The sequence below is a fragment of the Podarcis tiliguerta genome (genome assembly GCF_965153285.1).
Source record: "Podarcis tiliguerta genome assembly, chromosome: 3".
Taxonomy (NCBI): domain Eukaryota; kingdom Metazoa; phylum Chordata; class Lepidosauria; order Squamata; family Lacertidae; genus Podarcis; species Podarcis tiliguerta.
Genome location: NC_139536.1, coordinates 7,902,549 through 7,914,335, shown reverse-complemented (window position 1 = coordinate 7,914,335; position 11,787 = coordinate 7,902,549). Strand labels below are relative to the sequence as shown.

Below are 11,787 nucleotides of genomic sequence, written 5' to 3'. Positions count from 1 at the left end.
AATGATCCATAAATAAGGGGAAACTTTTGATTATATCTGTGAGTCTCCTGGAGACTGGAGCAGAACCAGTGTTCAACCACACATGTCTCATTCTATTCCATTATTTGTTTCCTTCTTCATACTGCTACATTTGCCATGGGAGGGCCAGCTATTCTCAGCACTGCAGTTTGCTCTAAAAGACCCAACTGCTCAGTTTGGGGTATTTGAGTTTCAGAATGTCCAGGATGATGTCCTGGGTGTTTTAGTTGAGATTCCTGCATCGCGGTGTGTGTGTGTGTGTGGACTTGAAGGCCCATGGGGTCCCTTCCAACTCCATTATTCTATGAGGAACGTAAGAAGAGCCAATGGCCCATCAAGTCCAGCATCCTGTTCTCGCTTTGGCCAATCAGATGAGGAGCACAAGAGCAGTCAGCCCTTCAGCAACGGCCATTCAGAAGCATCACTGCCTCCAGCTGTGGAAGCAGAGCATAGTCATCCTAGCTAGGAGGCATTAACAGTCTTCTCTTCCATGAATTTGTCTCTTCCTCTTAAAGCCATCTATTTTAGAGAGAGGGAGCAAGAATTAATTATCCAAGACTGAAAGGGTGCATGGTAGCCATGAATAGCATTAGCAGAATGTTTGGAACACCCAGTCCTGCCCTTCCCCCTGAAAGCTTCCTGTCACCATTCCCTTGGGAAGTACAAATAGAGGATCCTTTCTCTCTCTGCAATATCTTTGAGCTAGAAGGCAACTCTGGTGGCTCCAGCATTCAGCCATGAAGACCTCTGCCCCTCTACTTCTCCTGTTGGCGCTGCTGTCAGTCCCAGGTAAAATCTAAAGGGCTGTCCATCCACAGCACTCCAAGAAGACCTGCCAAACTAGCCTCTTGGCTGCTTTGTAGTGCTTGAACTATTAGCCCATTTGATACTATGTCATCTGTGTAGGATTGATGTTTTATTTCCTGATTAAGTGGGAAATGGAATGGACTGCTTTTGCTGAATAGAATTGTAGCATTGTAGAATTGGAAGGGCATTATCTAGCCCAATCCCCTGCCATGCATATACTTCTGTTGATGCAGCCGAGAATGGCATAAGCTTTTCTTTTTGCTGCTGCATCACATTGTTAACTCATGTTATGCTCATGCTGGACTTGGGTGTTACTAAGAGCCCTAGCTCCATTCACATATACAATAGGGAATGCATAGAGATGTTGGTAATCTCTTTTCACTTGAGGGGTTGATTTCTATCTTCATAATATTTCGCCAGGATCAACTAACACCATTAATATAATTTGTAATGGCGTCTGCAAGCGACGCTGTTCAGCTGGAGAATATGAGTCTTCTTTAGACCCCTGCCAGGAAACTGGTCACGTCTTCTGCTGCAAAGAGCAAGGTAACGTGCTAAACTGTTATTATGGGTTGCAATCATTATGATTGGAAAAGTGGTGAAAAGATAAGAAGCAGGGTTTTGTGCTGCTCTGTTCAAAGCATGCCTTCTGCATGTAGAAGGCAGAGAGTTGCTTTTGTGTGACGGAAGGAAGGTGCAACTGCTCAACACCCATTAGAAAAGATAATTAAACAGTGGATCTGTGAGCACATTGAAAAGGATGCCGTGGTTACTAAAAACTGGCAGGAGTTTCTTGAAAGAAAAAAGTCATTGCAGATGTTTCTTATTTTATATTTTTTTTTTTGTTAGAGTGGCAAGCTTGGTAGATCAGAAGAATGCTGTGAATAGAGTATGCCTTGATTTCAGTAAGGCTTTTGACAAACGCTTTGTCATCCTGAAAAATGTGATAAGTGGGTTCTTTCCTAGGCCTGCTGTTGCTCAGCATGACTTGGATGAAAGCATAGAGGGGGGGTGTTCATAAAATCTGCAGATGACACCAAATTGGTAGGGGTAGCTAATACTTCAGAATATAGAATCAGGATTGCCATTGACTTCTATACTTTGGAGAACTCAACCAAAAACTCTAAATGAACTTCATTAGGAGCAAATGTTAGGTTCTACATTTGAGAGCCAGTGTGGTGTAGTGATTAGAGCGGTGGACTCGTAATCTGGTGAACCGGGTTCAATTCCCGGCTCCTCCACATGCAGCTGGTGGGTGACCTTGGGCTAATCACACTTCTCTGAAGTCTCTCGAGTGTTTGTTGTGGGGGAAGAAGGGAAAGGAGATTGTTAGCCACTTTGAGACTCCTTAGGGTAGTGATAAAGCGAGATATCAAATCCAAACTCTTCCTCTCTTCTTCTTCTACCCTTAGGCAGGAGTAATGCAATGCACAAATATAGAATTGGGTACACCTGGCTTGACAGTAGTACATGTGCAAAGGATTTAGGGGTAGACAACAATTTTTTTTTAGTAGACAACAAGTTTAACATGAATCAACACTGATGCAGCAGGATAAAAGCTTATGCAATTCTAGGCTGCATCAAGAGAAGTCCAGTGTCCAGATCAAGGGAAATAATAGTATCATTACTGTACATTCCAGCTTCCCTGCAGGCTGGCACCTCTCAAGGTTGCACCCATCTGCTGCTTTTGCCAGGGCTCAAGGGTGAAAATTGATCCATATTTCCTATGGTGTGAGCTGCTGCTGCATGCTTACTTAGGAATAAATCTCACTGACTTCTGGAGGTCTTACTCCTGTGTAAGTGTGCCAAAATTTGCTGTGTGACAGCGCAATCCTAGAATCATAGAATCATAGAGTTGGAAGAGACCACAAGGGCCATCGAGTCCAACCCCCTGCCAAGCAGGAAACACCATCAGAGCACTCCTGACATATGGTTGTCAAGCCTCTGCTTAAAGGCCTCCAAAGAAGGAGACTCCACCACACTCCTTGGCAGCAAATTCCACTGTCGAACAGCTCTTACTGTCAGGAAGTTCTTCCTAATGTTTAGGTGGAATCTTCTTTCTTGTAGTTTGGATCCTTTGCTCCGTGTCCGCTTCTCTGGAGCAGCAGAAAACAACCTTCCTCCCTCCTCTATATGACATCCTTTTATATATTTGAACATGGCTATCATATCACCCCTTAACCTCCTCTTCTCCAGGCTAAACATGCCCAGCTCCCTTAGCCGTTCCTCATAAGGCATCGTTTCCAGGCCTTTGACCATTTTGGTTGCCCTCCTCTGGACACATTCCAGTTTGTCAGTGTCCTTCTTGAACTGTGGTGCCCAGAACTGGACACAGTACTCCAGGTGAGGTCTGACCAGAGCAGAATACAGTGGCACTATTACTTCCCTTGATCTAGATGCTATACTCCTATTGATGCAGCCCAGAATTGCATTGGCTTTTTAGCTGCCGCGTCACACTGTTGGCTCATGTCAAGTTTGTGGTCAACCAATACTCCTAGATCCTTTTCACATGTACTGCTCTCAAGCCAGGTGTCACCCATCTTGTACTTGTGCCTCTCATTTTTTTTGCCCAAGTGCAATACTTTACATTTCTCCCTGTTAAAATTCATCTTGTTTGTTTTTGCCCAGTTCTCTAATCTGTCAAGGTCGTTTTGAACGTTGGTCGTTTTGACATGTCTGTTCCAAAATCAGCGCCATTTAATTAAGACCGACCACGTTGGTGCCCCAGACAGGTCACTTCAGGGCTGCTAATGGAGCAAAAACAATGTGGGAGGGAGCAATTATGAGTTATAAGCTCAACCTGATTAGCCTAAGGTCATTGTGTCTCATTGCTCAGCTACTGCTCTCCTTAAGCCAGGCAGCCCCCTGGTCAATAAAGTGGTGACCCACCACTGACTGCTTGCTTTAATGGGCACTTGGAGCTCAACAAGCTGACCAAACCCATAGCCCCTCTGGTTCTCCTTTTGATGCTCCTGATCTTCCTGGGAAAACTGTAAAGGGCCATCCATCCACAGGACTGTAGTCAAAGAACATTTGTTCAACTGGCCATTTGGGTGTCCTTTGGGGTTCTGGCATGCTAAAAATATTAGCCCGCTTGATACTACAGTGGTACCTCGGGTTACAGACGCTTCAGGTTACAGACTCCGCTAACCCAGAAATAGTACCTCGAGTTAAGAACTTTGCTTCAGGATGAGAACAGAAATCGTGTGGTGGCAGAAGGAGGCCCTATTAGCTAAAGTGGTGTTTCAGGTTAAGAATGGACCTCTGGAACGAATTAAGTACGTAACCAGAGGTACCATGTATGTCATATGAGCAAAATTAAAGTTCTATTTCTTCATCTAGTAGGAAATGTAATAGATTGCTTATGTTGTTTAAGAAATGTTTAGAGATGTTGGTGATTTCTTCTCATCTGAAGGATTGATTTCTATCTTTCTAACATTTCTCCAGGATCCACTCCCACCCTGAACGATAATTGTAGAGGTCACTGCTCACGATCATGTTCAAATAGAGAATACGTGGCTTCATTAGACCGCTGCGATCGACCTGGTCATGTCTTCTGTTGTAGAAAGATAGGTAATTGTTGGGAATATGAGATGAGATACCCACTTTGTGGAAGTTGACCCCAGTTTCAGTCACCACACAGAGGCAGCATAAGTTTACTGCTGCAGGAGATAAGGCTTCAGTAATCAGTTCAGTTGATAACCAGACAGAAAGAAAAGGATGCTGTGATTACTAAGAGCTTGGAAGCTCTTAGTAATCCTTAGGAGACACTTTCCTTCCTCCTGAAAACTTCTCCACTGCCTGTCTCTGGGCATATCACTATTCCCTTAGGAAATATAAACAGAGGATACTTTCATTCTCTTTCTGAAATATCTTTCAGTCAAGATGACTCATGTGGCTCTAGCATTCATCTATGAAGACCTATGTCCCTCTAGTTCTCTTTTTGATGCTGATTACTGTCCTGGGCAAAATATAAGGGTCCCTCAAACCACAGGACTGTAGTAAAATAAGAAATATATAACTAGCCCATTTGGGAAGGCACTGCGTGAATCAGTTCACAGCAAGCACAAAAACAAGAGAAATTGCATACAGTATATATATCCTCCAGGCACCCTCTCCCCCCTTCCCCAGGAATCCAGACACGTCAGCTTATACACGTAAGTTGACATCCATGACCATAAACAGATGTTCCTGTTCTGGTACTCTTGACCATAAAAGGATGTTCCTGTTCCTGTATTCTTTATCTTGGGGTAAGAAGGTCACCAACTCTAAGAGCACTCCTGGCACCGTTCCCGGGCATGGGGGCTGACAAGGTCTGTGCGTCAGTGTGGTCAGGATGTAAGATAAGACCCAGACGTGCCATCCCTGCTCCACTCGGAACTGACAAGGCCACCCATCATTACCAGCCTTCATGGACTGATAAGGGAGACGGTTATGTTTGTACAGCTGGGTTCCTGTTATACATGAGCTCAAGTTAATGGTTTTTAGCTAATGCACCCTTGGAGAAGGAGAAATGGGGATTTTGGGGCCCGTTTCAGACTGACTACACAGTCAGGTTTTAGATTTGGGAAACCCATTCCTTCACTAGCTTGTTCGAAATATTAGCTCATTTGAAGCTACCGTGGTACTTTGGTTCTTGAACATCTTGGTACACAAACAACTTGGAACCCAAGCACTGCAAACCTGGAAGTAAGTGTTCCGGTTTGTGAACTTTTCCTGATTTTTATGTCCACTCTAGGAATGTTGTATTTGACTGCTCTGTGTTTCACATCCCACAGTTTTTAACAGTTTGGAACGGATTAATCCATTTTGCATTACTTTCTACAGGAAAGCGTGCCTTGGTTTTGGAACGCTTTGGTTTTTGAAATGACTTCTGGAACGGATTAAGTTTGAGAACCAAGTTACCACTGTATGTCATTTGTGCAAGATTAAAGTTGTATTCATTTAATGGAAAATATAATGGACTGCTTTCACTGAATTGGTGATTCTTAGAGATGTTGGTGATGTCTTCTCATCTGAGGGATTGATTTCTATCGTCACAATATTTCTCCAGGACCTGTCATAAATGATTATTGTAAAGGTAGCTGCAAACTAAGTTGTCCAAGTACAGAATATGTGGCTTCAACAGCCTTCTGCCATCATCCTGATATGGTCTACTGCTGTGCAAAGAAAGGTAACATGCTAATTTTTTGTTATGGGCCTCAGTTATTATGATTTGGAAAAGAGGTTAAAGATAACAAACAGTAGTGTTCAAAGCAGGAGGAAGAACAAATAAGCAGCAGATGCTTTGTGTGGGAGAAGATAAAGAGATGCTATTGGATGACAGAGAAAAAGTGCTACTGCTCAGCACCTACTTTGCCTCTGTCTTCACCCGTAAGGAAAACAGTGTACAATGTGGTGATAATAGAATGAATGATGCAGAGAGGGTGCTGCAACCCAAGAGAGGAAAGGAGGTGGTAAGGAAACTCCTAGCTTCTCTGAATGAATTCAAATCTTCAGGGCCTTATGATCTGCACTCAGACATACTAAATGAAATTGCAGATGGAATCTCACTGCCTCTGTATAGAATATATGGGAATCCTTGGGGAACAGGTGGTGTCCCTGCAGACGGGAAGTGGACAAACTTTGTCGCCATCTTCAAAAAGTGAAAAAAGTGGACCCAGGCACATTGCAAGAAACGAGATTCTGACTAAACATAGGAAAGAACTGATGATAAGAGCTGTTTCAAAGCTGAACATACTGCTTTGGAAAGTGCTGGACTTTGCTTTCATTGGTGATTTATAAACAGAGGTTCGATGGCCATCTTTCAGGGATTATTTAGTGGTGCATTGCAGGGGTTGGAGTCCCTTAACCCACAAGCCCCACCCAGAATCAAAGGTCAAGAATGATGGAAACCGTAACTGAACAACATCTGGAATGAAGGAGGTCTGCCAGGCCTGCAGTGAAGAATGACATATTCATTCAGATATACTCATGGATTTAGTTCATAAAAGAAATGTCCCAAAGGGCTCTTTGATTATGTGATTCCTCCACTCTCCCTCTGAAAAACATAGCCTTACTTTTTGGGAAGGAATTCTTTGCAAATGGTTCAGAATGTCTTTTAATGAATTTGCAACTTTAAGAAAAGGACAACTAAGTTGTATTCAGACCAGAGTCATTAACATTAAAATTAATGAACTTAAATTAGTCATTTGAATTAATTTTAGTGGGCTTATCACTAGTATGACTAACTTTAGGTACTAACCTTTGAAAATGAATCTGGAAATTAATCAGCAGTGTGGACATCTGACTATTCTTCTTTACCTTACAAGATATTTCCTTTACAAAGCATTCCTGTTAGAAAGTTGATATCGGTTCAAGAATCTGGCTTTTTCGAAAGGCCATACAGTTATCTTTTTTAATTATTCTTTCTTCCTGAATGTGGTCTATTGCACAAGATTTGACATGTTCTCTTTTCTTTAGCAGGGGCAAAGTAGCAGATCATAAAATGGTGTAAATTCCCAAATTGCACCTGTGCCTTTGTAAAGGAAAAAACTATGTCATTTGCCCAGTATTTCTTTGAAATGTAATGGGCTGCTTTCTCTGTATATGAAATGCTTTGAGACGTTGATGATCTCTTATCTGAGGGATTGATTTCTTTATAGATAATATTTCTCCAGGATCTACTCACACCCAGAAGAAAGAATGTAAAGGTCGCTGCAAGCCACGTTGTTCAAGAGATGAATATGAGGGTTCTGGAATGACTTGCCATAATATTGAGCATGCATACTGCTGCAAAGGGACAGGTAACATCCCTAATTTGTGCTATGGAACACAACTATTTTGATGGGATTTTGGGCTGAGGTGCTCAGAGGGTGAGACATTTTCATTACTGTGAAGCAGAGTGGGAGAACGAGAAATTAGCTTTGAAAAAGCAATTATATTTCAAACATTTCCAGTTGCAAAAGAGCAACACCTTAGTTAAGTATTCATTCTTTCATTCTTTATGGATTTCAACACAATAAGTGTTTTATGGAAGAGAGATGATACCGTATTGGCCCGATTATAAGCCACGCTTCTCCCCCACGTTCTGGAAAAGTGCATCTTAAAATTATAATTAAATGCAGCTTATAATTGTGACCTTATGGAAAAGAGGTTAAAGATAACAAACAATAGTATTCAAAGCAAGAGGAAGAACAAATAAGGAGCAGGTGCTGTGTGTGGGACAAGACAAAGAGATGTTATTGGGTGACAGAGAAAAAGTGCTACTGCTCAGCACATATAAATATAAGGCATTGTGGTAATCTAATCTTGAAGTGGTCAGAGCATAGACAACAGATGTCAGTCTATCTGTATAGAGATGGGTTGCAGCTGGGCAACCAGCTGAGGCTGATGGGAGGCTCTCTCCATCACTGAGGCCACCTGAGCCTCAAATGACAGTAAAGGACCAGAGGTAGCCCCCTGAGGGATTGATTTCTATCTTCACAATATTTCTCCAGGACACATTGCAAATGATGATTGTAAAGGTAGCTGCTAACCAAGTTGTTCAAGTACAGAACAAGTAGCCCATTTGTTCCTTTCCTTGTGGGTGCCACGGCAACCTTCAGCAATGATCCATAAATAAGTGGAAACTTTTGATTATATCTTTGAGTCTCCTGGAGAGTGGAGCAGAACCAGTGTTCAACCACACAGGTCCTATTCCATTATTTGTTTCCTTCTTCATACTGCTACATTTGCCATGGGAGGGCCAGCTATTCTCAGCACTGCAGTTTGCTGTAAAAGACCCAACTGATCAGTTTGGGGTACCGTATTTTTCACTCTATAGGTCACACCCGACCATAGGATGCACCTTGTTTTAGAGGGGGAGAACAAGAAAAAAAAATTCTCCCCCTCTCTGCTCAGCACCCCTTCAGCGAAGCAGCAGGAGAAACGGAGCCCCTTCCATTTCTCCTCCCGCCTCGCTGAAGGGGCGCTGTGCAGCTCTCCCTCTCTGCTGAAACCAGGAGAGTCTTGCTGTCAGGAATAGCTGCCTGAAGCCTTTGGAGCGCAGCGGGACCTCGCGCTGTGCTCCAAAGGCTTCGGGTTCCTTTCGCTGAAGCAGGAGAGTCTTGCACTTCAGAGGCTTCGCATTGCTATCGCTGAAGCCAAGGAGCCTGCATTCGCTCCATAGGATGCACACACGTTTCCCCTTAATTTTTGGAGGGGAAAAAGTGCGTCCTATAGAGTGAAAAAATGGTATTTGGGTTTCAAAATGTCCAGATGTCTTGGGTGCTTTAGCTGAGATTCCTGCATTGCAGAGGGTTGGACTTCAAGGCCCATAGGGTCTCTCCCAACTCCATGATTCTATGAGGAACATGTTGTTGTTTAGTCGTTCAGTCGTGTCCGACTCTTCGTGACCCCATGGATCAGAGCATGCCAGACACACCTGTCTTCCACTGCCTCCCGCAGTTTGGTCAGCCTCATGAGGAACTTAAGAAGAGCTAATGGCCTACCCAGTCCAGCATCCATTAATGTTTTGGGGTTTTTTTTAAGCATCTACATGAAAGCATTGAGTGGGGTTATCCAGAGTTGCTGAAGGGCCAGCTGCTCTTGTGCTCCTCATCGGATTGGCCAAAGGGAGAACAGGATGCTGGACTTGATGGGCCATTGGCTCTTCTTACGTTCCTCATAGAATAATGGAGTTGGAAGGGACCCCATGGGCCTTCAAGTCCACCCCCCCCGGCGATGCAGGAATCTCAGCTAAAACACCCAGGACATCATCTTGGACATTCTGAAACTCAAATGCCCCAAACTGACCAGTTGGGTCTTTTAGAGCAAATGTAGCAGTACGAAGAAGGAAACAAATAATGGAATAGGATGAGACCTGTGTGGTTGAACACTGGTTCTGCTCCAGTCTCCAAAAGACTCACAGATATAATCAAACGTTTCCCCTTATTTATGGATCACTGCTGAAGGATGTTGTGGCACCCACAAGGAAAAGAACAAATAGGCTACTGGTTCTCAACAGCCCATCTCAATGGCTAGACAATATGTACCTTTCTGGTGACTTCGTTTTTCCCTGAAAAGCAACCATTGAGAAAATCAATAACTGTGTCCTCTTTGGATGGAAGCCCTGACCATGATGGCCAGCTGGAGTCTCTCCTTTATTGATCCCTCGAGCTCCTGAAAACTGAAAGGAGAAGTAATAATAAATAAGAATAAGAATATTTATACCCTGCCCTCCCCGGCCGGAAAACTGAAAGGAGAAGTAATAAAAAATAAGAATAAGAATAAGAATATTTATACCCTGCCCTCCTCGGCCAAAGCCGGACTCAAGGCAGCTAAGACCAATAAAATTACAATAAAAACATAATAGAAAAACAAACAAACATTTATTCAAAAGATACAATACATTCTTGTCCACTGCCACAATATCACGGAATGATCAGTCCAGTCCTTGATCCCACAACACTGTCATGTTGGCTTGCCAAATATCCTCAATAGGAACCCAACTACCGATCTGGTGGTGTAGACATTTTCCATCAATATATCCCCTCAAAAGACACCTCTGTGATTGTGATGGCATTAAAACACCCTGCTCTTCAATAAAAGAGAAAAGAGAGACAAGGTTTCATGTAGGTGTTAAACAGCACGGGGATAACACAGAATGCTAAAGAACCCCACACTGAAGGTTCCATGGGGCTGCAAGCATCACCCTTGGGAAACCACCATAGAAGTATGATGTCAACCACCACAAAGCAGTACCAACAACCCCTAACTTGGACAGCCGCTCCCAAAAAAAAATTATAAAAAAAGGGCTGATGGCTTTGACAACTTTAAAGTTTTGGGAAGGAATATCTAAGTTAATTATATACAATTTTATTTTAATTAATATGCAAAATGATGATGCAACTTTAAGAAAAGGACAACTAAGTTATACTCGAGTGGAGCATTAAAATTCATGGGCTTCAGTTAGTCAAGACAATGAATACCAGTGGGTTTAACCAGACTCGGACTAACTTTGGGTACTAACCCTTGAGACTGAATGCATAGATCAAATGGCAAGATGGGAAGCTAATCATTCTTTATCTTTTAAGATATTTGCTTAACAAAGCATTCGAGTTAGAAATATATGCTCAAGAATTCTGGCTTTTCTAATTTGCTCATGTAATATATGTTTTCCTGAGTGTGGAATATTGCACGAGATTTAGCATAACTTATTCTCTTCTCTTTGATAGGGGAAGAATAGCAGACCATATAAGAGTGTAACAGGAAATTCCTAAGTTGCACCTGTGTCTTCGTAAAGAATGGAGCCCTATTTCCATTGCTTTCAGATGATACTTTTGGTTACCCAGAGTCTTTCCAGGAATTAACTATCTCATTCCTTTCTGCTCCTAATAAAACCAAACTTGTTCTGCAGACCAAGTCCTTTGTCATCTTTTCCTATGCAAACTGGGAGGCAAAGTTATCTTGTTTATTTCATTGCTATATGGTGGAATTAAAAACTTCTCTGGTTTTCTTTGGCTTCAAAGGAAGGGAACTCAGCTTGAAAGGACAAGGTCTGGTGTGTGTTTGTATTTACTAGTCTCCTGTGACTCTCCTGCTTCCTCCTTCACTTCAGACTGAGCTGGCATACAATGCCAGGTGCAAAGGGCTCCATCTTCCCCAGTCTCCCAGACACATATGCAGATTTCTCCCTGCCTTGTCATCAGAGGGATAATATGATAAGCAGTGGGAAAAGCTCAAAATTGTCCCAAACAAGCAGAACAGCCACAACGAAAATGTTAATAAGTATAATAATATGCTGTTTAGATTTCAGGTGTTGCCAATTTTATTTGCAGCAAAGGTTCTTGGAAAGCCCCCAGATTCCACCATTTAGGAATATAATGAATGATTCAAGTGTCCAGGGTATTCTCACCCGTTGCTGTTGTTTATGGCCCTGTCTTATGAACAGGATAACAGCATTGTTCTTTTTCTACATTATACTTGAAACAGGAAGTTTCA

At 42.6% G+C, this 11,787-nt stretch overlaps 1 protein-coding gene across 1 annotated transcript; it reads left to right on the top strand.

Moving 5' to 3' along the window:
• Positions 1-687: 687 nt before the first annotated feature.
• Positions 688-11,106, top strand: LOC310673955 (uncharacterized protein). Its single transcript, XM_083432807.1, has 6 exons — positions 688-807; positions 1,246-1,371; positions 4,273-4,398; positions 5,879-5,998; positions 7,470-7,610; positions 11,022-11,106. The coding sequence occupies exons 1-6, from the start codon at positions 756-758 to the stop codon at positions 11,030-11,032; spliced, it is 576 nt and encodes a 191-aa protein (XP_083288933.1). The 5' UTR covers positions 688-755; the 3' UTR covers positions 11,033-11,106.
• The last annotated feature ends 681 nt before the right edge of the window (positions 11,107-11,787 follow it).

What these genes read in the sequence shown, in the direction of transcription:
- LOC310673955 (XM_083432807.1), top strand. Translation starts at nt 756, where the DNA reads ATGAAGACCTCTGCCCCTCTACTTCTCCTGTTGGCGCTGCTGTCAGTC. An exon ending in GGCGCTGCTGTCAGTCCCAG is followed by an intron (nt 808 to 1,245) that starts GTAAAATCTAAA and finishes ATATTTCGCCAG; the next exon opens with GATCAACTAACACCATTAAT. An exon ending in CTTCTGCTGCAAAGAGCAAG is followed by an intron (nt 1,372 to 4,272) that starts GTAACGTGCTAA and finishes ACATTTCTCCAG; the next exon opens with GATCCACTCCCACCCTGAAC.